We start from the raw sequence: 26,234 nt of genomic DNA, 5'->3' as shown, positions 1-26,234 counted from the left end.
GTTGTGGATTTTATTTCAAACAACTTTCCGCAGTAAGTAAAATATCTTCAAATATCTAGAAAACTCTGGGAAAACTCTCAAGAAGGTCTTGTATAGTATAGCCAAACCTTTTTTACGCCCCCAACAGGGAGAACGTTAACATAATTGGAGCGTTGAAAGAGGGAGCGTAAATTGGAATTTCTTGCGTAAAACCAAGAAGCGTGAAAAAAGTTCCCGGTTGTTCTCAAGGAGTTTTGTGAAGAAATCTGACGCCATTTTGGAATACAAGATGGCGGCCTGCGGTTTATAAAAATCGCAATATGGGGATTTATCGAACGGAACATAAAACATGATGTCATAAATCGATGTCTGACGCCATTTGGATCCAAGGTCGCGATTTTCGGTTTGTGAAAATCATTCAAAACTCATGCAAATATACTTGGAATTCATTATGCGGACGATTTAGTTCGTAAATGTTTTTTAAAATTAAATTCGTAAATTCGTTTATGTCAGTAGATGGTTCTCGATGTTACAAAAAAGTTTGCCGAAGACCCCAAATGCCGGAATGACTTCGTGACCGAGCTATTAATTTTGTCCCGCCAGATTGCGTCACTGGCCCATAGCGCAATGGGTTTCATGGGTCGTCATCAAGCACCATAAGGCGTAATTTTGAGTTTTGAGCGTAAAATAAAGGGGCGTAGAAGGAGAGGCGTAAAAAGAGAAGACATAGAAAGAGGTTTTGTTGTAAATGTAAGAATTTAAGGAAAAATATCTGCAAGAGTCCTAGGAAGAATTCCTGAAGAAATTGTTGAAAAAGTTTCTGGATAAATCGTTTGTAACATTATGTATAGTGTATTCAAAGGAATACTTTATGGAGTCTTAGACAAATAAATAAGACAGATAAATTAAATGATACGAAAAATCTCTGAAAAACTTCCAGTAGGGGCGTTAAAAATCAATTCTCAGCATTTCCTCAATGGTCCCATTTCAGAAATACACATATTACATTATTGAATCTCATGGGTCATCATCATGCAGCGTAAGTTGGAATTTTTGAAGCGTAAAAATAGGGAGCGTATGTTAGAATTTAGAGCTCAAAAAGAGGGGCGCAAAAATTGTGACGTAAGAAGAGGGGCATTAAAAGAGTTGGTGTATGAAGAAAGGGCGTAAAAGATTGAGCGAAAAAAATGAAGTTTGGCTATAAACGAACTAATTTATGGAAAAATATCAGTAAGAATCCTAGCATTTGCTGCAGAAATCGTGAATAGTGTTTCTGGATAAATAGTAAGTAACATTATATATATATAGTGTATTCACAGGAATACTCTATGGAGTCTTAGACAACTAAATGAGATGAACAAATTAAAATTCTTGGAAGATATTTTAGTAAGAATTCTTGGATTAACTCCAATTGTAGGAATCTTCTTAAAATTGGCCGTTTCGAAACAACCATTTTGATATCAGAGTACTCCAAAAACAAGTGACACTACCTTAAATTATAAACAAGCCCATAAAATACAAAAAAAAATCGAGTTTTTTGAAATTCAGAAATTTGAAATTTAGAGCGTAGAAAGAGGGGGCGTAAAAAGAGGGAGCGTAAAAAAGGTTTGCCTGTGTATGAACGAATTTAAGGAAAAATAATTGCAAGTATTTTAGGTAGAATTCCTGAAAAAATAGTTGAAAAAGTTTCTTGATAAATCGTTAGTAACATTATAAATAGTTTATTACCAGAGATACTCTCTTAAGTCTGAAAAAAACTAAAGAAGATGAGAAAATTAAATGCTTGGAGAACCTCTGAATAACATATAGTAGATATCATTGAAAGATTTCCTGGAGAAATCTTTTGAAATCTATTGGCGTCAGACATCAATTTTCAGGTTTTCCTCATCGGTCCCGTTCTAGAAATACACATATTAGAGTAAAGTGGGGCAAAAATTCGAGTGGGGTAAGAGTTTCTTTTTAAGATTTCCAGCTCAATTCAAAACAAATCTTATAAATATCATGGTGGTTCGAATGCTATTCAAGTAAGAGACTTTCAATCCAAATATCATAAAAATAGATTGAGATTTGGAAAAGTTATGGCTATTTGTTGTTTTTCGACGTGAATATTGTAATTTTTGGTCAAACTTTCGCTGTATGGAACCAATTGAAGATAAAATCTTTTTCAATATTTTATGTAAGGGCGTTTCTAGGCCTATCATAAGATTGATTTGAGGTGTATTAGTTTTTACATAGATGCTTGAAAACAATTTTTGGCCCATAGTGGGGCAAAAGTTTGAATCAGCGGGGCAAAAGTTCGACCCATGTATAAAATCAAGGAAAAATTAAAAAATTGCCTAAAATCCACATATTATCTTCAAATTAAGTTAAATTTGTCTGATCGTGTGAAAATTGTCACCAATATTTTACATTTCCACTTAGTTTTGCTAAAAACTGCTATTTTTGAGTATATTACAATTAACCCGGTTTTGGGCAATTTTTTGATGAAAATTTAGTGTGTATTTTTCGTCAAACTTAAGTCTTCGGCTGGTGTAAAGTATGCCCATCATAAAAGGATAGATATTTTGTGTTTTAGCCAGCGAACTTTCGCCCCACACTAGATTCGAACTCTTGCCCCACCGGTGGGGCAAAAGTTCGAATAAGACAATTAATTTTGAAACTGTTCTAACTGAAAATGGGTAAATATTTTGACACAAGTTTGTTCAGCAAAATTATAGCCAATATGTTGAAGGTTCACTGTATGGTATTTGTTTTGTTTTAACTGCTATTGTTTTCCTGGTAACTTTGATTATACCACTAAGGTCGAACTTTTGCCCCACCTTACTCTACATTATTGGATTTCATGGGTCGTCATCAGGCAGCGCAAGTTGGAAAATTGGATGTGTAAAAAGAGGGAACGTAATAATGATGGCGTTTAAAGAAGGGCCGTATAAAGTGAGGGCGTAAAAAGAGGGGGTGTAAAAAGGGGGCGTAAGAAGAGTGGGCATATAACGAGGGTGCGTATAATGAGGAGGCGTATTCAGAGGGGCGTGAAAAAAGGGAGCGTAAAATTATTGAACGAATCAAGAGGTTCGGCTGTATATTAACGAATTAAGGGAAAAAATATCTGCAAGAATCCTAGGAAGAGTTCCTGGAGAAATCGTTGTAAAAGTTTCTGGATTAATCGTAAGTGGCATTATATATAGTGAATTCACAGAAATACTCCAGGGAGTCTTAGACAAATAAATGAGATGAGTGAATTCAATGCTTGGAAAAATCTTGAAAGAACTTCCAGTAGATATAATTGAAAGATTTTCTGAAGAAAACTATTGATATTCCTGGAGATATTTCGGTTAGAATTCTCAGATAAATTTCAACAAATACAATTCCTTGAATTTTAATCAAGCCTATAAAATAGAAAAATATCCTCGTCTCATGTCAAAATGCGCAAACATGAAAGTTATTTAAACTCTCGTTTAAATGTCGGTAACGAAAAGGTTAATTCATCTTCAATACCTTGACAATACCTGAAACGTTTTAAGGATTTGTACACAATTATGAATTAGTAACAAAAAAAAGTTCTTGTATTATTGTATTGCAATATTAACTAAAGGTTTCTGCTCATGATATTTCAGCTGTTAACAAAAAAACATAAAGCTAAATTAATTATTCAAACAATACTTGAACAAAAATAATCATTAAGCTTTTGCAAACCTTCTCTATGGCTGATGAAAAGGGTTGCAAAGACGCTCCTGCATACAAAAGTTCGTGAATAGTTCAAAGTTAAAATTTATTATAATAGACATATTATGAAAATTTTGATTTCTTCTCAAAAAAAATAAAGATAATATGAAGAAAATTTCAAATCACAGTGACTCCAAATGGCTGAACAGAAGTCATAGTGATTTTAGCCAATAACATAAAAATTCACTGAAACCAAACGCTTCTCTTTCAAACAATCCAATCAGCATTTCCCCACAAAATAAAGTTGTTGGTGTTACACAATTTACAGAGCTTCCCACAGCAGTGGAAAGCACAGTACCTTAGGTCGATTTCACAACAACGAGTCCTACAGAAGTGTGTGAATAAGTTGCTGGTGACATTGCAGCGTAATGGGTTTGAAATGGTTTTACATAAGACTTTCATATATTCCTTCTGTTTTGCTGCTTTCAGCACATCATTTTCCTCATCACTCTTGAGTTTCGGTTTCTCTCTCACCTAAAATGTTCACGAAAAGCGGTATACACTCCTATTTTTTGTTTTGCCTATAGTAAAGCGTCATTTTCTACTAAATATCTTTCCTGTGTTCTGGTATTTCCTACACTATTTAATTTAGTTAACTTTTAACTGTATACTTGCGAAAACAGCTCTCCTAGACAAAAGGAAATCAAGCACTCAGCAATGCATCCAGCAGTGCGAACAGAGGTGGAACCCACCTTTGCATGGTCGCTCCTAATCCAGATAGAGCTTTATGGCTGTTAAGCTCTACCAGGACCAACGAGCTTCCAACACAAAAGACAAATTCTCCTCTGTTTGAACGATATGCTCGCATGAGAAAATCAAAAAAGCTATACATATAGAGAGCGACAGAAGAAGCCATAATGAAAGCCGAGTGGGCTTTCGCTTTATAACAGTTGTAACGTGGACACAAACCTCACCATTTCGATCTAGATAAGTTTCAACATTTTTCGCTTGCTGCAGCGATTTTTCCTAATCAATAATATTTCTATCATCAACGGCCACAGTTAAAAACGGGTAACAACGTGTTACATCGGCTTTCCCCTTTTATTGGAAGCCAAACTATAATCAATCAAATACAAAATTTCTAACCTTAATCTCTTTTGACGGGCTACAACGCGGATTTATGTACAGTTGTGTAGACATCCCGCCAAAAGCAAGCCCCTCTAATCAACGAGGGGCCCATCTCAAATATGATTCAATTCGCTTGTTGTTTACCTCCCGCTTGCGGTCTGTGAAATAACGTGGATCTATATTATCTATACAGCATTTGTGTTCTGATTTCTATGATTGCTCTTACAATCTACCACCGAAAAACAAAAATCGTTTCAATAGCGCTTCGCTAATCCCCAGTTGACGCACTCTACGAGTGCCTATGGACACTTTTTTTCCTGTGATTACTTTATCTTACCTATCGAGAAATTGTCATACAATCCTAGATAAAAATTCTGCGTATTCTAGCCCACACAAACCGGAAGCGTGCAAATTGTTTTACATATCCTAGGTTCTCACAAAACCAAAAGCATAGAAAAACTCCCTCCTTCACTTGATCAAACGAAATAGATGTCGAACTTGAGTGAGAAGGATCGCACTCAAACCTCTTCGCCTTCGTCCGAGTTGGTCAATCGAACCTGAGCCGGCTCGACCATTACTCCGTTGACGGACATCTGCTGATCGCGCCAAGGCGTCGTTAGGATCACGAACCGCTGAAACGGAACCCAGAATTAGTCAATGATCACTATACACCCATCTCCTGATACTAACCTGCCGAAGAGTACCCGGGGTGACGAGCAGCTTGTAGAATGCCATCAGCGGGATCATGATCATGGAGGAACCGGCGATGCACCACCCGAGCACGTTGGCCCAGGTCGGGTAGACGTAGTCCTCGTAGCTCAGCGGTTCGTACCCGATCAGACCGTAGATGATGATGAACAGCAGGAAGAGGGGAGCGACGAACTTCCAGCAGACGCGCCAGTAGATGCCCGGTGCGAACCCGATCATGTCCCGGATGTCATCGCAGAAGCGTTTCGTTCCTGCGAAGCGAAGAGTGGAGAATTATTCTTTCAAGCAACGTTAAATGGAGCCACTTTGATAGTTTTGAGCATGAACATGAGCATTGATGACCATACAATTCGAAGTTGCTACTCCGTGATTGCCTAGAATAAGCGTAATTGCACAAGGAATCAACAAACGGAGATTGTTAGTAGTTTACAGTGTATAATTTCGAGAATTCGAGTTGTGTTTGATCCTTTGACCTTGACGCTTGCTCCTGCGGGGGCGGGCAATGAAGGCAGGATCAAACATGTCGCGCGTTGTTTGTGTAGTGAAATGAAAAAGCACCGCGGAGTAGTATTTGATCTATTGATCGTGTCGCTGGCTCCTGCGTGGGCGAGTGATGAACACTTGTTCGGCCTACAATGCGATAATCGAATTATTTTGTGATACCGATTAGGCGTGATTATATCATGGATCGCATCACCAACCATTTGTGACTTCCAGATTCTTACCTTATCCCACTAACCCAATATCCTTTCCATGACAACTGTGGAGATGCAGAGGTATACTCGGTTTCTAGTAACAACGGTTGTCTAACTAATATTCCCTTCCCCGATGACCGTAAGGACGTGGCTGGCGCCGTTATTGACTTTTAATATCTGAGCTCTCGATTTGTGCACATTGAAGAATGGTGAGCTAATCCCAAGCCCCGTTCATTAATTCCCTGTGCAACTTCGATTGTTCTGGTCAATCACGGAATAGCAATTACGAATTGTACGGTCATTAGACTGGCCCAGCGCAGTATGGGTGAAAAATAAAGTTGTATAATTCCACGGGGCACCCCCCAGAATTATTCCTTAGGATAAGAGGAAGACTTCCTGTAAATTTCAGCTCATTTGGTCGTTCCATGAGCTGGCGCATTAGAAGTGAAGTTAATATGGGATTTCCGGCTTAAAAATATGGGATACAGTACATCTTCTACTGTTTGATTTAGGGAAATTGCTGATTGCGTTAAATTGAACCCAGAATATCAAAAACACTAATTGATATCATAGCGAACAATATTGTCGAGGGTTAATCATGATTAAAGTTGATAAAGTTGGTGTTTTTCCTATCTGAAGTAGATCCGCAATCTGTATTTCTTCCACATAGCATGATGGTTACCACTAAGCGTATCATAGCCACCTATGACGCTGGGCGAGCTGCTGCGCAAGGCACATGACTGTACGGGAGTTCTGATTTAAGCCTAACTTTCAACAACTGAAAGGGTAATTAAAATGAGCTAAAATTCAGATACAGCCTTCCGCAATTATGTTCATTAGGGTATTAACTAGTGTATTTGTCATTCTGGGCTCAATTGAACACGATCAATTAGTATACAGAACAAAACCGTGATAAAGGGTCAATTTTCAATATATTTGAAACGAATATCCCATACAAACTTCGAATTGGAAGCGCCAGCTGATGGCGCAACCAAATGAGTTGGAATTTCGAGAGACCTGTTTTCTTACCCTAAGGCACATATCTAGGGGGTGCCCCGTTGAGTTTTACAACTTTTTTGTTTTAGAGCCAGTCTAACGGTCATCTATGCTCATGCTCATACAGTGTATAATTTCGAGAATTCGAATTATAAAGTCCATATCGGCGCCGGTCGCGTCCTTACGGTCATCGGAGAAGTGAAGGAATGATAGTGTGACATCCTTTGTTATTAAATCGACGGAAATGTTGCTTGACGACTGGATGTTGCAGCTATGAAACGTGGTGTTTTTGGCCGTTGCAGTTTTTGAGAGCAGCAAGAACAGTTTTGCTTCAATATCCGACGGTTTCAGACGGTTTCTAATCCTTGAAAAAGGTAATAACAGTTACCGAAACCGTCAGATATTGAAGCAAATCTGTTCTTGATGCTCTCAAAGACTGCAACGGCCGAAAACACCACGTTTCATTTGTTATTAAAGACCGTCACGGGAAGAAGTTTTGTTACACAATCTGTTATCAGCTTGGTAAAAGATGCGATTCGTGTAACCTCAATATAAAGACGATTATTGTCAACGATTGAAAAGTTCAACTTAAAATGTTTTCGGCTCTGCAGTCCCAACAACTAGCTAACACATGTGCTGCTCCCACGTTCAACACTTTGACCCTCCATTCAACCTTCTTCTAATGGATGCGATTGGTTCGTACTGAACTGTATTGTGAACAGAGTTGGGAAAAGTTCTGAAATTCACACTACAGTAGGCAAGCGTAGCAAATCACAGTACGTGGAGCCAGTGAAACTCACGCGTATCGCTGCTGTAGGCAAAATGCCTATAGCAAAACACCCGTTGCTAAGGGTAACCCAAAACTACTGTAGAAAAATGTTCTATTTCCCGCTTCATTTCCCGCATTTACAGCCTTCAATGACACTACTGATTTAGGAAATTCATGTACCGTTTTGATTCATATTACGGACACTTAAGGACTCAGGGAAATATAACCCAGCATAGAGCATACAAAATAAATCATTCTGCATGATTCCTTAGCGCTATCGAGCGTCGGAAGCCCTTTACTTTCGAACGGTGGGTGAAGAATATGCTTCCGCAACTTCAATAATTTTAAATAAATCAAAATGTGTGGCCTTTTCATGATTCTTATTCCGGACGCTTCCTCACTTTTGCCTCATATTCCGGACACTTTGAATCAAATTCCGGACAGCTCATGATAATCATTATTGGAACAGTCAAATCATCAATCGAAATCGTTAAACCACCAAAGAGACATCTAAGGTAGTTGGGCATTATAAATTTTCAAAGATATTTATGGAAAAAGTTTACTAAAACGAGCCTTGAAATTGAGAACTTTTGAACGGCAAAAATTGAAACATTTCGCGTGAAATGTTTCCCATACAAAGTGGAGTGTCCGGAATTTGAAGCTGTCCGTAATATGAATCAAAACGGTACCCAAAATAGGCTACTTGATGAGATTCACAATTTTGAACTACTGTATTAGAAGAGCCACGTGATTTTTGAAAAATCTCAAGCGTACTACTATTACCATTCCCAGCTCTGATTGTGAAGCTTTAAAAGCTTAATCCCTTGTATGAGCACCACATGTGCCAGCCAACTAATAAACATCAATTTAAAGAGCTATCTACTTACATAGTCTTCTCCTATTCTATTCCTCTGAACACAAATATGCCCAGTGAACCACGTATCGTATAAGAATGTGCATCCAAAATCACATATTAATGCGTCCAAAATCAGAATTGCACAAGATGCCATATTAAGCGTTATCAATGTCAATACAAGTTGTATATAAATCCCTAATACGATTCATAAACGAGAATCTGTGTTGACAATAAAACATGTCGTAAATAGTGCAACATAGAATCACGTTATGTTATATAAACTGACAGATCGTATATCTATCCAGTAAGTATCGTATGATATCGCAATAACTTAGCAAAAATTGCCACCCAAACTTTGTCTATCTGCTGACGATGGGCCTCAAAGAACAACAAAGTATGTATCAAATAAGTAACCCTCGGTGGTACAGTGGTAAGGTGCCCGATTCCTGATCCAGAGGTCTCGTGTTAGAGACTCGCTGGAAACTTTTTTTTTTTATTTTCATCCAAATTTTGTGGCATCGTATATCTGATCGCAGAAAGTCCGAAAAAGTCGTGCCAAGTACGCATATAGCCTCCACTTTGGTAGGTATATAGCCTTTTCGTGCATTCTATACGATTGAATTGATTCATATAGAATGATGTATAACAAAAGTTATACCGACCAAAATGTTGACTGGGTGTCGACACCTTGGGTGACCGACCATTCAAAGAATTTGTTACGTTTTGTAAGTGATTCGATTAATGGAACATTAACCAAAATATTCTTCTATAAGACTATGAAAACATGTCGACACTTTTTGAGTCACACTTTTCAGTTTTTTTGTAATTACAGAACAGAAATAAAGGCAAGTGCTCTTCAATATGTATTATGTAATATGTCGAACCAATCATTGTTTTTTTTTAAATACAAAAATGAAACATTCATACCGTTTCCACGATAAATAGCTCTTTATCTTAATTGGAAATAAATGCATGAAACGAGCTCACCAATTGATAGTCCATCGTTTGAAAGGCAGCTCCAAATTACTTCAAATTCGTCACCAGCATGCGTAACGCATACGGGCTATATGAATAACGAATCGGCTAGTTGAATGCTAGACGACCAGCAGTTTGGGATTTCACGGTTGTCGTAATTAAAGCGGAGGGTCAACTAACTCTATGAGTTCATCGAAACCAAAAGCAATGTCCACCTCAGGACATAAGGACGCCATAACAGCCGCAAAACGCGATACAAGCAACAGGAATAACTGGGTTTATTCTACGAGTGGCGTGAGGTGAGAATTGTCGTTCTCGTATCGCGAGATGACAATACTCGACTCGAGTGAAGTGACTCTCCATTAGGTTAACACGAAGAGTTACTTCACTCGAGTCGAGAATTGTCACCTCGCTTTACGAGAACGACCATTCTCACCTCACACCACACGTAGAATAAACGCAAATATCGAGTTCCAAATGGATAGTGGAGAAATACACCCAAATATTGGAGATGCTAACCGACGAGTTGACCGGTCGAACGCCGTAATAATCGGAGGAGATTTTAATGCTTAGTCCGTGGATTGGGGTTGCAGACTGACCAACATAAGAGGAAATAGTATATTTATAGATATATAGATCGGCAAAAGGGCAAGTTGACAGGTGGTAAATTTGTTTTGTCCAAATTTATACCAAAAATGGACCTGTCAAACTTAAAAAGACCAGTAGAAATAGACCTAACTGCACGCGCTTGCACCGGTTGTTGTATTTTTTTCGATCCACTTCGAATGTGTTCAATAAATACAACTTTACTTTTGATGGCGCTACGTCCTTCAGACATGACCTGCGCTACAACTAACAACTAACTCGGTCGAATATATGACATTTGGTTGAATAAAATTAAGTCGAATGACGTTTAGTTGAAAGTACATTTGGTCGAATGGACATTTCGTTGAATGAATTTATGGTCGAAAAGAATATAGTTGCTTCGAGAAACATATGACATTTTTTCGAAAGGACATAAAAGGTTATTTTCAGGGATTGAACCCTGAGAAAATTGAGAGAATCTCTCACGTATCGCTCTCTGTAACTATCATAACATGCTGCACATTATGAGAGACTGTTTATCGTATACTGCTACAACTTTGATCAGATTGGGGGGATAGTAGTGCACGATAAAACCCCTCTAAACATGCTCCAAGCCTGGGGAACACTAATGCTATTGGAAGTTCGTGGATTTTTTATCGTGCCAGTAAAGAAAAACACCTATCCCCAACGGTAAACAAGCGAGAAAAATGGATTTTATCGTCGCTCTCTCTTTGGGGCTCTCGCTCGCTGCTTCCATTTATCAGACTTGTTACACCTTGCGATACAATGACGATCGTGGACCGCAACAGATGGGTCATTTTTCTTTGCTTGCTTTGATCATGCTCCATACTCAAATGAGAGCGAATTCTGCAATGCCTGGTTATTTTACAAAGTGACATTTGTCGTTAATACACACTGATTGCGTTACGTGCGTTATTGTGTTTCGTGCTATCATTTTTCTCATTCAGGCTGATTCTGCGAGTCGGATGAATCGCGACAAGCTGATCTCAAATTGAAGCAACTTAACTTTTGTCACCTCAGTCGACTTTTCTCACTTCACAAGTCACACTGAATAAAAACGAATCCCTAGTTTGATATTTTTTTTTTAAATTATTTATCATTTAAAGTCATTGACATCGTCATCATATTTGCCCTAGAAATATATTTCACCCAGAAGTCACAATAACCTGACTCACAATGAGTAGAAAAAAGTATCATATAGGTGGCACTTTTGAAGCACTTCGTCGTAAGCGTTGGTCTTCAAAATTTGCTCTGTATAAAAGTGTATTTCATGCTAACTATTTGAAGTGATCAAATAGTTCTATATCCAATCTTTCCTAGTCTCCTCCCCGCTTTCAAATTCTTAACCAAGTTCGTACGACTTAAGATCTGAAAATCAAAAAAGTTCCCGAACACTTAGTACCATTTAATAAAGATCAGCAGTTATATATGAAGAACGATGAAATTTTGAAAGAATAATAAATTCAACAAAGCATTATATTTGAATAACTGAATAATAACGAAACAATAACTACAAAAATTATTCGAAGGCATTTTCCCCAAAGAATGATGGTATTTGAAAGAATAATATATTCAATAAAAAAAATCAACAACGGTCCCATACTGAACAGAACTAATTTAACACTTCAGTCGTCGCGCTGTTGTATTTTGTACAACATTGCTGAAAAAAAAACCACGCTTTTCGTTCACAACAGCAGCGCGGTGGTTCTGACGGCTGAATTACATTTGAAATTCTAACAAATCGCATGAAATAAAACAACCAACAAATACAAATTAATATTCCGACCAAATGTCAGTACGATCAAACATCATTGGAATAAATATCATTTGACGAAATATTATAAAACTATTCGACCAAATTTCTCAACGACCAAATGAACTTTCGACCAAATGTCATTCGACCAAACGTCATTCGAGTAATTGTCTTTCGACGAAATGTCCTAAAGTCAACTCGGTCCATGGCTGCAAGCCTCCATTTTCTCGATCTCGAGACTTCCAAGATCCTGCTACACTTAGTCAAATCAAACAAATCAATAAATACAAACGAATAATAGATTGGTCATCAGAATTCTGAAGCAGAACCAAACCGAATAAGTACCCGGATGAACTCCAAAGGGATTCCTGGAGAAATTGCGATGGAATTGTCGTTGGAGATCCGGAGACTATTCCGGAAGAACTGCTGAGAAATTCAGAGGAAATTTGGAGGAATTCCTGGAAACCCCGGAACAATTTCTGGAGAAACTCCGAAGAATATCCTGAAGGAATTACCGATCCGGAACCGGTGGTGCTCCGAAGGACTTCCAGAAGGAATTCTTAATGAATTCTTGGAGGAGATCTGTAAAAAATCCAAGAATAACTGATGAGGTAGAGGCCGGAGTTCCTAGAGGAGCTATTCCTAGAAAAACTACGGAGGCGTTTCTGTAGGAACTGCAAGGTGATTGCTAAAGGAACTCCTGTGAAAATCCTGGAGAAACTATGAAGGAGCTTCGAAAGAATTCCCGGAGGAGCCCCATTGGAACTACCGGGGAATTGCTGGGTCAAATCCAGATGAATTGCTGGGAGAACTCCGGAAGAATTTATGGAAGAACTTTGAAGCAATTCCTGGTGAAACTCGGAGGATCTTCCGGATGAATTTCTGGAAGAAAGTAATTCCTAGGGGAACTCCGGAAGGATTTAAGGAGGAACTCTGAAGGAACTCTGGTGGAATTCTAAAAGAAACTGTTGAGAAATTCCCGTAGGAATTCTGGAGGATTTCTCGAAGTAACTCAGGAAGATTTCCCGGAGGAAATCTAGGAGAATACTTGGAGTAACTCCAGAAGAATTTCTAGTGGAACTCTGGAGGAATTTCAAGGAATTACTGAAGGAACTCTGCAGAATTCCAAGAGAAACTCCGGTAAAATTTCTGGAAGAACTATGGTGGAAATCTGAAGGAATTACCGGTGGAGCTCCAAAAGAATTTCCGAAGGAAATCTAAAAAAATTCCAGGAGGAATTTTGAGAAAATTCTTGGAAGACCTACAAAAAATTCCTGGAGCAACTCCGAGACTCCGAAAGATTACATAGAGAATCTCCAAAGGAAATCATGGAGGAACTCCGGAGGCGTTCCTTGAAAAACTCCGAATGCGTTTCTGGAGGAACTCCGGAGGCGTTTCTAGAGGAACTCCGGGGTAATTGCTTGACGAACTCCGGAGAACTAAGAAGGAAATTCGAAGCAATTCTCAATGGAGCTCCAGAGGAACTTACCAGGAATTACTGGATGAAATCTAGATGAATTGCTGTAGGAACTCCATAGAAACTTCTGGAAGAACTCTAGAAGAATGTTCGGTGGAAATCCGGAGGAAATTCCGAAAAATTGCTGGATGAAATCCATAGGAACTGTCAGAGCAAATCCTTGAGAATTTCTGGAAGGACTTAAAAAAATCCTAGAGGAACTCCGGAGGAATTATACGAGGAACTCTGGAGAAATTCCCGGAAGAAATCTAAATAAATTCCCAGAGAAACTCTCGAGAAACTTCCTAAAGAACTTTGAAGGAATTCTCGGAGGAAATGTAGGGAAATCTTCGAAGTTACTTCAGTAGAATACCTAGTGGAACTCTGCATCATTTCTGAGGAAATGCTGGAGGAACTCTAGGAAATTCCTGCAGAAATTCCGAAAACAAATCCAGGAGGAACTATGGAGAATATCCGATGGAATTCCTGGTGGAGCTCCCGGAGGAATTCGTGGAAAAAATCTCCGGAGGAATTTCTGGAGGAAATCCATGAAGGAAATCCTCAGCCCCAGAGGAAATCCTTGTAGAAACCTTAAGAGGAGTTCTTGGGAGAAATTCCCGGAATAATTCCTGGAGCCATTCCCTATAGCTGTTCCAGTGATTTTGAATTGTCAACAAGATACCACGAATTCCAATTGGTTCTCATGGAGCGACAAGGGTTTTGCATAGATTCTGAAGAAACTCCTGAGTAGAGTTTTCAAAGATTTCTGGAGTATGGCAAGTGGTTTTAATAAGATCAAGATCTCATTTCCTTTGGAAGGTCTATGCGCCCCCAAACTCTTTGGCAGTTTTCGAAAACCTTTGAAACTACTTTTTTATGAATACAAAGAATTTCAGATGAACCAAGCTTTGTAAGAATAAATCAATAAGATTGTTGAAATACGTACCATAAATCCATGAAACTGCAATCGCCTCAAACAACACAGCAATCAATATCGAATATCCCGCTGCATACCGATCCAACAACTGGAAGAAATAGAATCCTCCTTGCGTACAGCTGGCCAAGCCAACGAAGAAGTACAGCGTAAACAGACCAGCCACAAATATCTCCCGATTGCGTCCAATTTTGGGGAACTCATCACTCAAAGCCGTAATGATGGCTTCCGATCCGCCAAACTGAAACGAAGAGAGAATTAAAGTTGCAGTTCAAACCTTGCAATTGAGTTAGCGAGAGACTTACCGAACTGTCCAATCCCAGGGTCAACAGCATCATGAAGAAAATCAACGCCCAAAAGATGCTACCGGGCATGGTGGCAATCGCAGCCGGATACACCACAAACACCAATCCAGGGCCTTCCGTTGCAACGTCCTCAATATCTTGCCCACTGGCGTGCGCCATGTATCCAAGGACCGAGAAAATCACAAATCCAGCTACGAAGCTAGTGGCCGAGTTGATGCAGCTGGTCAAAATAGCATCCCTGAAAAACAAAACGATTCAGTCCGGAATAATCCAGTCATGTCAGACAAAATACTTACTTGTAAACGTTGTTGTGATATTTATTGTACGAAGCATACGCCAGCAGCACACCAAAACCCGGTCCCAACGAGAAAAACACCTGGGTAGCTGCATCGACCCACACTTCCGGTTTTTCGATCATATCGAATCGGGGACTCAAATAGTACTTGATGCCATCAGCCGAACCCGGAAGAGTAATTCCACGAACCAACAGGATCAACAGCACCGCGTACGGAAAGAGAGCCGTGAACCAAACCACTTTTCCGGACGTACTGATTCCCTTCCACAGCGAGAAATAGCAAATTAGGTAGACGGCCAGTAGACACAGCGCCATGTCCCACTTGATGGTGCCCAAGTCGTGAAGACCTGCGCTTTTGTCCAGTTCCAGGATATAACGACTGAAACGATATAGTTGTTAGAGTACTGTTTAGAGGGGTTGATGATGCGTGCCTTACTTGAAGTACTCCGACGCTGCCGAGGCAAATTTAACCGTTTCGTTGGACAGCGCAATGGACGTGTTGGCAAAGGTCCCATTGACCGAGGCCACCGTCGCCGCTACGGCAGTCTTGTTGGGACCACCAAACTCGAACGGTTTGCACAGGATCGTGTTCCAGCTATTGTCACACAGCGTCCAAGGCAGCTGACTGGTAAACGAAGCGAAGAAGAACCTCAGCGACCAAGCGATGATCACGTTGTAGTAGAAATCGACGTAGAATGCGATGAGGACGACCGCGTAGCCGATACCTGTAGGGATATGGATTTGTTAAAACCTCTAAAAGAATTGCATCAATTGTTGCAAACCTTTGAAAAGAGGAACTAGACGACCCCAGCAAGTGATGGCACCTTTCCGGTTGAACTGACCAAGCGCCAGTTCCATGTAGAAGAGAGGAATTCCGCCGACTAACAGCATCACACAATAAGGAACAAGGAAAGCGCCTGAAATATAGGGAAAAAAACGTAATTAACAGATTTGTCTTACTTTATTCTACGATACATGGTTGTAATTTCGTTTTTCTCTGGCAACCAAGCGCGCTCTTAAAGAGACGTATTCCACAGTTTTACGAGCAACCTGTTGCTACCGGAAACTGTGACTTCCCAAACACAGCTACCGCCCGCTTATCCTACTTATGATGCTCATAGATCATCCAGACGTCGTTGTACTCTATAGTCGCTCATTTACTCTCGTATACGCTATTCTTCGCACACCCAATCCGGTATGATTTGTTGCGGTTCAGTGCTATTGCTGCCACACAGTAAAGTGTGTGACATTAAAAACATCAAAATTTGGAAATGACTTACCTCTACCCGGAAAAAAATCTGATTCCCAAATCGTGATTTACAAGTCATGAAATTCATAATTTGGTTAGGTCATGATACCAGGACTATAAATCATGGTTCCCGGAGTAATAATCATGATTCCTCATCAGCGTAACATCCAGAGTGACAACACTAAACGGGTGCATTGCATAGTTTCATATGTTTCGATCACCTAAATTTCCACACGATAAAGTGGTAGTGTGGTATAAAAAAAAAGACACGGACACCGTCTTCAGCCATTGAGCTGCACAGACTGTAACTTAACACTAGACAACGGACAAGCATGCTCCAATGATACAGCCGAGAAACATTCCTCACGAAAAGTTTCAATGGCTGCAGCGGGAATCGAACCCACACCCCATGACACGATGCACTCATTGCCTGACGACACTAACCGCACGGTCACGAAGCCCACGGCCACGATACGGGGCTCTCAATCAGAGGGTTCTTGGTTCGTATTTCGTTCTAGCTTTTTTTTATGTTTTCGATCATAAACGGATGCGCGAGTCATGATTTTAGGCATGTGATTCATGATTCCGAGCAATCGGCAACGAAAACATAACGCGTGTGTTGCGTTACGGCAATTTGACTCATGATACAACGAGTCTAAATCATGGTGTATAAGCTGAAAACACTTTGAAATCATGATATCATGCGTCATAATCTTGTTTTTGGATTCTGATTTCTATCCGTGTAGTTTTCAGGCTTTGATTATAGAAATTCCAGCTAAATCTGATTGACCCCACTCCATATTATATCCTTAAATATTCTGTATTACAAACTTTGCATACCGAAATCAAAGACAGTGATAAAGACGGGCGAAGCCCTCCTTATCAAAATGGAGCAGGTAAAATACGCCGAAGTCCTGAAGGCAACGCGAGGCACATAGAAGCAGTCGCCATTGAGGGCAAACGGTTACACAATCCTTGTAGTAAAAAATATAGCAAGCTGCTGGGGAACTGCCAATTGACCCAGAACCTGCTTGGCGATGAGATCGAAATGATCTCTCTAACTGCAGAAGCGATTCAATCAACAATAGCATCATTTTCAAAAGCACTAACAGAGAAATACTCTACTCATATATAAAACTCAATTGCCAGTATTAGGTACAAGCAGTTGTCAAAGAAATCAAACAAGCATATTTTTTTAGTGCTCAAAAAAGAGCGATTGAGCGATTCCTAGATACCTAATGGAGGAATATTATTCCGAATCTCTTTATGGAAGTTTCAAGCTTGGATTCTATTTAAAAAGAAGTGTGGGGAAATGCGAGGAAAAAAGTTCTTGACTGTCAAAGTTGGAATTTGCATTATTTAAAAAAAAATCAATTTATTTCAGTTTTAATATTTTTTATTAGCGATATGACATTATTTTAATAGTCCAACAGAAAGCTTATGTGAAAACCCTTTATGGCAGTACTCCCCAAACTGTGCGCCGCGGCGCCCTGGTGCGCCGTAGCATTTCTTCAGGGGCGCCGCAAGTTGATTCATGATTAAATTTGAAATCTTCCCATTATCTTAAAAAACATTTCAAATTTTCGGATATAAATAATGTGGGTTCAGATTATAACCGTTTTCAGCGACTGTCATTCATTGTTGACAACTTTTGAAATTGATCTTGTTTTTGGCATTCGAGGCCGTGCGGTTAGTGTCGTCAAGCATTGTGCTGAGAAGTGTTACTTCGATTTTCACTTCAGTCCGGGAAACTTTTCGTAAGGAACGTTTTCCGATTGTTTCACAGGGCGTTGCATGTAGGTCCATTGTCTAAAGTGGTGCTACTTTCAAGGAATCAAATCATCTACTGGAAGCAGGGTAGTGTTGGTGTGTTTAAAAGATGTAATTATGATTAATGTATTTATTTGATTGACTCAAAATACAGCATTCAAGACTTTTTTGCTCAGATTGTTTGTTTGAAAAATATATAATGTAAAATGGTTTTGCTACACAGATATAAAAACAGAAGTGTTACCTGCAGATTTTTAAAATTGTTACCATTATGTAATACTCGGATTTTTTTAAGACGAGCAAGAAATTTGAATTACACAGAAAAAAATATTTTATTTTCAATGTGATGTAAACTGAAGTCTACTGTAAAAATAAATTAAATTCGTGTGTTGTTACAGCATCATGTAAATTTAAATGAATATACATTCAATTTTCAACTAAAAATGGTTGAATATTACATGATCGTGTAAATTTAAAGTGAATTCGATTGAAAAATAATGGATTGGTCGTTTAAATTTAGGTTTATTTTGATGCTCCAAATATGTGCATGAAAATAAACTTAATTTTACAACATATTTTTAGCTGTGTAATTTACTCATTACGCGTGGTAAAGATGGACAAATTATGGGTGAAATTATGAAAAAAATCCACGTGCTCGGCTGGGATTTGAACCCAGGACTCTTGTATGCTAGACTAGCGCTTTACCAACTAAGCTACCGAGCCACTTGGTGACCCAATAACTGAGTTGGTTACAAGCGCTCGTCTAACATACAAGAGTCCTGGGTTCAAATCCCAGCCGAGCACGTGGATTTTTTTCATAATTTCACCCATAAATTGTCCATCTTTACCACGCGTAATGAGTTAATTAATTTAATAACCATGCGGATTGGATTACTGAACAGCTCAATATAAGCATCAATTTAAGAAATTTTATTCAACATTCACAGTTATGAAAACACTCATTTTCGATGACACGATTACAAATTGATCATATATAGAATGTCCAATCCTACTTTTTATTTAAGTTTTGAAAACTGGAGCTTCTTTTTTACATTTTTTTTATCTGATTCTTCTTCTCGCACTATTGATAAGTTGCAAAAAAATAAGGAATATGCAGGATAATTGCAAGAAAATTATCAATCGTTCACAATTACAGAAACAGGAGAGTTCTGCGTTTGTGCATTGGTTGTATTTTTTTAGTAAAACTTTCATTTTTTCTAATGAGTATTGAAATAGAAAATTCACTTGTTAGAACAAAAGTTTCACGAGTTCACATTTTACTTGCAACAGCATATTTGTGTGAGTATATTCAGAATAAATTAGAATATCTCAATATCGTTTGAAAATCGACATTGAAAATAAAACTCAATTAAACTTTGAACCCCAAAAGAAATCGAACTGTCTAGAAATTGCACCAAACATCACTTTGAGTTATTCGTTTTAAGTAGGATGATCAAAGTATTTTGGACAGACCGTTACACGTATATAATATGGGTATTTATGGCAAAATCAAAATGGAAAAGGCCGCATTAAATACGCGTAACCAGCGTCATAATACACCCTAATAATCCTCAAAGTTATTTTGGTGTTTTTTATTAATTTCTTTATTAGTATCATTTCAAACATTACATTCATTTCTTATATCTAGGTGTTCTGTGTTATTTGACAACACTATCATCCTAATTTGGTAAAACAAATTGAAGATTTAATTAACATTTTGTTAACAACATATTACATTTCATTTGCCGTAGCAGTTCAGTTTTTTTACAGGTGAGTTGATTTCACCTGCTTATAAGAGAGAAAAAAAACGTTTTTAATATACTTAACCTAACTTAACCTAAACATATAACGCATTAATCGTGGCAATAGAAGATTGTAACGATTTTTGCCTGAAATTATTAATGATTGTATTTGACATTTGTTCCAATGTTTCAACATTGGATATTCTATGTAACTCATTGGTACTATACCAGGGAGGAAGCCTCAGAATCATTTTCAAAATTTTATTTTGAATTCTCTGCAGAGCTTTCTTCCTGGTATTACAACAGCTAGTCCATATTGGTACAGCATACAACATGGCTGGCCTGAAAATTTGTTTGAATATCAACAGCTTGTTCTTAAGACAAAGTTTTGATTTTCTATTAATAAGGGGATAGAGACATTTTACATATTTATTACATTTGGCTTGAATGCCCTCAATGTGATTTTTGAAAGTTTAATTCTTATCTAGCATGAGCCCTAGATACTTAACTTCATCTGACCAATTTATTGGAACCCCTCTCATCGTGACAACATGTCTACTTGAAGGTTTCAAATAAAGAGCTTTTGGTTTATGTGGGAATATTATTAGTTGAGTTTTGGAAGCATTAGGAGAAATCTTCCATTTTTGCAAGTATGAAGAAAAAATATCCAAACTTTTTTGCAATCGACTACAGATGACACGCAGGCTTCGTCCTTTGGCGGAGAGGCCTGTGTCATCCGCAAACAAAGATTTTTGACATTCCTGAGGTAGCTCAGGTAAGTCAGATGTGAAAATATTGTATAATATTGGTCCCAAAATGCTGCCTTGAGGAACACCAGCTCTTACAGGAAGTCTTTCAGATCTGGAGTTCTGATAATTAACCTGAAGTGTACGATTTGACAGATAACTTTGAATTATTCTAACAATGTATGTTGGAAAATTAAAGTTTTTTAATTTTACAATCAAACCTTCATGCCAAACACTGTCGAATGCTTTTTCTATGTCTAGAAGAGCAAGACCAGTAGAATAGCCTTCAGATTTGTTGGAACGGATCAAATTTGTTACACGTAAAAGTTGATGAGTGGTCGAATGTCCATGGCGGAATCCGAACTGTTTTTTGGTAAAAATTGAATTTTTGTTGATGTGGGCGTGGGCCATCATTCTGTTCAAAATAACCTTTTCAAAAAGTTTACTGATGGAGGAAAGCAAACTGATTGGACGATAGCTAGAAGCTTCTGCACGATTTTTGTCTGGTTTTAAAATTGGAACAACTTAGCATTTTTCCATGTGTCAGGAAAATATGCTAATTGAAAACATTTGTTAAATATATCAACTAAAAATGATAAGCTACTTTCTGGAAGTTTATTGATGAGGATGTAGAAAATTCCATCATCGCCAGGAGCTTTCATATTTTTGATTTTTTTAATAATAGTTCTCACTTCTTCCAAATCAGTCTCCCAGGCATTTTCGAAAACGTTCTCTTGATTGAGAATATTTTCGAACTCCTGAGTAACTTCATTTTCAATTGGACTAGTAAGTCCTAAATTAAAATTGTGCGCACTTTCAAACTGCATAGCAAGTTTTTGAGCTTTTTCGCAATTAGTTAGTAATAATTTGTTTTCCTCTTTCAATGCCGGTATAGGCTTCTGAGGTTTTTTCAAGATTTTAGATAATTTCCAAAAGGGCTTAGAGCCAGGGTCCAATTGAGAAATTTTATTTTCAAATTTTTTTGTTTCTTAATTGAGCAAAACGTTTCTTGATTTCTTTCTGCAAATCCTGCCATATAATTTTCATAGCAGGATCGTGAGTGCGTTGAAATTGCCTTCTCCTCACGTTTTTAAGACGGATCAAGAGTTTAAGATCATCGGATTCAAATTTTACTTCACATTTTGGAATTGCAATGCTCCGGGCTTCAACAATGGAATTTGTTAAAGTTTCAAGAGCATTGTCAATATCAAGTTTAGTTTCTAAAGAAATGTTAACATCAAGATTGGAGTCAACATACGTTTTATATATATTCCAGTCGGCTCGTAAATAATTGAAAGAGGAGCTGATAGGATTGAGAATCGCTTCTTGGGATATTTGAAATGTAACAGGGACATGATCAGAATCAAAATCAGCATGAGTAATCAGTTGGCTACAAAGATGACTAGAGTCGGTTAAGACCAAATCAATCGTAGATGGATTTCTAGAAGAGACCGATGTTTGGCATTAAAGTCACCAATGACAAAAAATTTTGACTTATTGCGAGTCAATTTACGCAAGTCAGTTTGGAGCAAATAAACTTGCTGCCCAGAGCATTGAAAAGGCAAATAGGCAGCTATGAAAGTATATTTACCAAGCTGTGTTTCAATAGAAACACCTAAAGTTTCAAAAACTTTAGTTTCAAATGACGAAAACAGTTGATGTTTTATACGCCTATGAATGATGATTGCAACTCCCCCACATGCCCCATCAAGTCGATCATTACGATAAACAAAAAAGGTAGGATCTCTTTTGAGTTTAGATCCAGGTTTTAAATACGTTTCGGTAATAACTGCTATATGCACGTTATGAACTGTAAGAAAATTAAATAGCTCGTCCTCTTTACCATTCAGAGAACGAGCATTCCAATTTAAAATATTTAAATTATTATTTGGATCCATTAGAAAAACGTAATCCAATAACAATTTGATTTGTAAATTTTACACCTACTTGGACTGCTTCAGTCATAGTGGTGGCTTTGAACATTGCATCAATCATTAGATTCAATTGTTCAGTTAGAAAATTAAAATCAGAGGCAGACATGTCATGTGATTTCCCATTGGAATTTCCGGTAGACGAAGAAGTGGAGTTACCTGTGGCGGTAGGGTTTTTTCCATTTGATTTGAAACAAGTAGAATGGGTACCCATGGATCGAACAGGGGAGGAGTTCGAATTTCCTGCTACGATATCGGCAAAGGATTTACCGTGGGTAGATACATTCGAAATAGAAAGATTCGAACGGCTACCCGACGGATTAAAATTAGTTTGTGAATGAGCATGATTTTGATCTTCCTGATGGGTATGATTCATGATCAAGCGATCGTTAACTGAAAAATGAGCATTGTTCGATACTCTACCAGGCAAATTCCGGAAACGACCGTTATCGTAACGGATATTATCTTTCATCTGCCTGGCACGAGCCTCAATGACCTTTTTGCGTGAAGGACAATTCCAAAAATTGGACTTATGGTTAGCCCCGCAATTACAACATATGTATTTGGTGGTATCTTCCTTCACTGGACAGACGTCTTTGGCGTGAGAAGAACCTCCGCAAATCATGCATTTAGCATCCATGCGACAATTTTTTGTACCATGACCCCACTTTTGGCACCGACGGCACTGAGTGGGGTTCTGGTAATTTCCTCCAGGTTTCTGGAAATGTTCCCATGTCACACGGACATCAAACAAAAGTTTTGCTTTTTCTAAAGCTTTAATATTATTTAGTTCTTTTTTGTTAAAGTGAACTAAATAAAATTCTTGAGAAAGCCCTTTCCGAACAATGCCAGATTGGGTTCTCTTTTTCATAATGATTACTTGGACTGGGGAAAATCCAAGTAAATCATTTATTCCATTTTTGATCTCTTCAGGTGATTTATAGTCACTTGAGAGACCTTTCAAGACAACTTTGAACAAACGTTCAGTTTTGTCGTCATAAGTAAAAAATTTGTGCTTCTTCTCTTCAAGATGTTTGAGAAGAAGCTCACGATCTTTAAGAGTTTCCGGCAAAACGCGACAGTCTCCTTTCTTTGCGATTTGGAAGGAAACCTTGATTCCCCTAATGGAGTTCAAGATCTCCTGCCTAAATCCCCCAAATTCGGAACAACTGACCACGATAGGCGGCACTCTTTGCTTCCTCACTTGAATCAAAGAGCGTGGGCTAGAGGCTGCTTCGATTTGGTGTTCGGAAAATTTGTCTAGAGCATCGAACTGATTGCTCATTTCGATACAATTATTCATTTCACCCTTGGAAGAAAGTGTGCATTCCGGGGAAGCGTCCTTTCTTCCATTCTTGCCACGTGTAGTGACAGTTTTAAAACCCACTTTTTTGGAAGGAAGTAGTGAATTCAGAGATTCACCCTTCCTTTTGTTTGTTGTTGATACCATGTTTAATTAATAAACGAAAGAAGACGTGACCTTCGAAAGGTTTTTTCCCAAGACGGTGTCCAAGAAGGATTACCACCGCTAGCTTTCGCCAACGGGTCCAACGAAAAATCGAAGGCACGGGTCCAAACAAGGATCGTAAAGGGATCAATAGTAGAAAAAATAGTACTGAAAAGTACTGTTTTAGTAGCACTGAAAAGTACCGTTTTATTGCTTTAGGTAGTTTTTAAGAAAACTTCCAAGAGCAGAGAGAATTCGTGTACGCACAGCACGAAGGTACGATGCGCACTGCGAGTTATTTTGGTGTTGTTTTGTCCATATTTAAAGTATTATATTTCTGGTAAGAAGTGAGAAAAATACAAAAAAAAATAATATCTCATGTATAAGGAAGTCCTCTCCCTTCAGTTTCTTGTTCCGGTGCGCCGCGTCATTCGCAGAAAATTGCTAAGGGCGCCACGATCTAAGAAAGTTTGGGAACCTCTGCTTTATGGGAACGTATGTAGATGAAGTGCATTAAAGAAAAATTTATTTTTTCAATGAACTCGGAGAAAAAGGTGACTTTGATACTGTATATCTCAGAAACTTAAGCAAGTAGCATCTTCAAATTTTGTATTTTTCTCAATAATGTTGTAAGTACCTAATAAATAGCAAATAACAGAAAACGTTTTAGGAAACAAAATTTTGCGATTTATGACCGCCTAATCCCCCATAGGGGTATGTAGTATTTTAATGCACGAATCTAGTTGTTTTGAGTTTACCCTCCATGGTGTTGAGCGAGTTTTTATCATAATTACACTAGATTGTTGGAAAATTTAACTTTTTTCAAACACTACTTTTGCGTGAATTTATGATTGATGAGGAGCACGATGCATCACTTTTTGGGACAGAATGCACCACAACATTGAGGCAAGATCCACCATCGTATTTTAAACGAAATTTTATTTATTATGAAAACACGAGTTTTTGATGACTAACTTTTATGCCAGATTACTCGCATCGTACGACTCGAAATCGATTGCCGTTTCCGAACGCGTTCGTAATAGAGAGAGCAAAACATTATTCCCGAATGAGCGAACCGATAACTTCATCGGGAGGTTTTGTGAGTGCCTCGTGCGCGTGGAGTGTTTGCCCATTCTGCCACTCAGTTTTGCTCGACTCTAGTCGTTCTTCCCGAAATGTTGCGATCGGGGAAGAGGACAAGCAGCAACGAACGTTCGCCGTGAGTTTAGTCAAACACTCGCCGCAAGTGGAATCGGACCGGTTCAAAATGAGTGGTAAAGTTAATAATCGTGGGAGCTTAAAAAGAAAAATTGCTGACGCCGTAGAAGAAGTGAAGGACAATAATGGTACGAAATATCGTTGCCTGGCCGCTATCGACGCGGAACGAAAGTGCGTGTACGAACAGGCAGTTTTTAATCCGGGAAATTTCAAACGGCACATTAATGTCTGCCATCCGGAAGTGGCCAAGCGTTTGGATATAGTAATCAGTGAGAGTGGTGAAAAAACGACGAAACGTGCAAAAGTGTGCAAGGTGCAAGTGGAGACAACCAGAAGCGATGTAGTGCTTGGTACGCTACAAATGGTAACCGAGCACAACCTTCCGATTCGTTATCCCGAATGGGGTGGTGCCAACCTTCTGCTGGGTCCCTTGTGGAAAGCTTGTGGACTAACCATCTCGCGAAACACACTTCCTTCATTGATTCACCGCGCCGCAGAAATTCTGCGACAAAGAGTTGTTGGTCGCAAAATCGATGCAGCTACTCGGCATTCGAAGTCGGTGTTGGGCATAAATTTGTCTTTCTCGGACGATGATGGCGTTGTGCGCATCATGCATATTGGTAAGTCTATTATATATTTGATAAATGATCATTCAACATAGGTCACCCAGTGGGGCAAGGAGTTCTTCTACCTAAACACTACTTATGCAGCGCATATCATTCATGTTATCTACTTTCAATCCTCAGTGCATAGGACCTTGATGATGCACAGGATTTCTCAATGTTGACTGGCTCAAAAATACATTGATTTCGTTCCCAATTTGGTCCCTGCAGAAGTTTGAGCACCCCCTAAAAACATATAAAAGTGTTTTGTCCATTTCTCTATGTCCAAATTAAAATAAATACAGCTTATTCAAAATGCAATAAGTTTATGTTACTTTGTATATATTTGAGCAAAAAAAAAAAATATTTTACCGTTAAGTATCCATATTTCTGGCACTTTCCTAATTTCGC

The 26,234-nt window shown here is 38.5% G+C and overlaps 1 protein-coding gene and 1 non-coding gene across 10 annotated transcripts in view; both read right to left on the bottom strand.

The window, feature by feature from the left end:
• Nucleotides 1-3,963: 3,963 nt before the first annotated feature.
• The window catches only part of LOC5572892 (sodium-dependent dopamine transporter), a 116,246-nt gene continuing 93,975 nt past the window's right edge, over nt 3,964-26,234 (bottom strand). For all 9 annotated transcript variants that reach the window (XM_021840515.1, XM_021840520.1, XM_021840517.1 and 6 more), the window contains 7 exons: nt 15,901-16,035; nt 15,555-15,843; nt 15,120-15,497; nt 14,824-15,061; nt 14,531-14,759; nt 5,461-5,729; nt 3,964-5,402 (listed from right to left, as the gene is read on the bottom strand). In XM_021840515.1, coding sequence (XP_021696207.1) covers nt 5,289-5,402; nt 5,461-5,729; nt 14,531-14,759; nt 14,824-15,061; nt 15,120-15,497; nt 15,555-15,843; nt 15,901-16,035 — 1,652 coding nt within the window. In that variant the 3' untranslated portion in view covers nt 3,964-5,288. The remainder of the gene's footprint in view (nt 5,403-5,460; nt 5,730-14,530; nt 14,760-14,823; nt 15,062-15,119; nt 15,498-15,554; nt 15,844-15,900; nt 16,036-26,234) is intronic.
• Trnaa-agc lies at nt 18,789-18,860 on the bottom strand. The gene has a single exon. It is a non-coding gene; the product is annotated as a tRNA-Ala (tRNA).

This window comes from Aedes aegypti, chromosome 2 (assembly GCF_002204515.2).
Source record: "Aedes aegypti strain LVP_AGWG chromosome 2, AaegL5.0 Primary Assembly, whole genome shotgun sequence".
NCBI lineage: Eukaryota > Metazoa > Arthropoda > Insecta > Diptera > Culicidae > Aedes > Aedes aegypti.
This window is presented reverse-complemented; position numbering and strand designations above follow the sequence as displayed.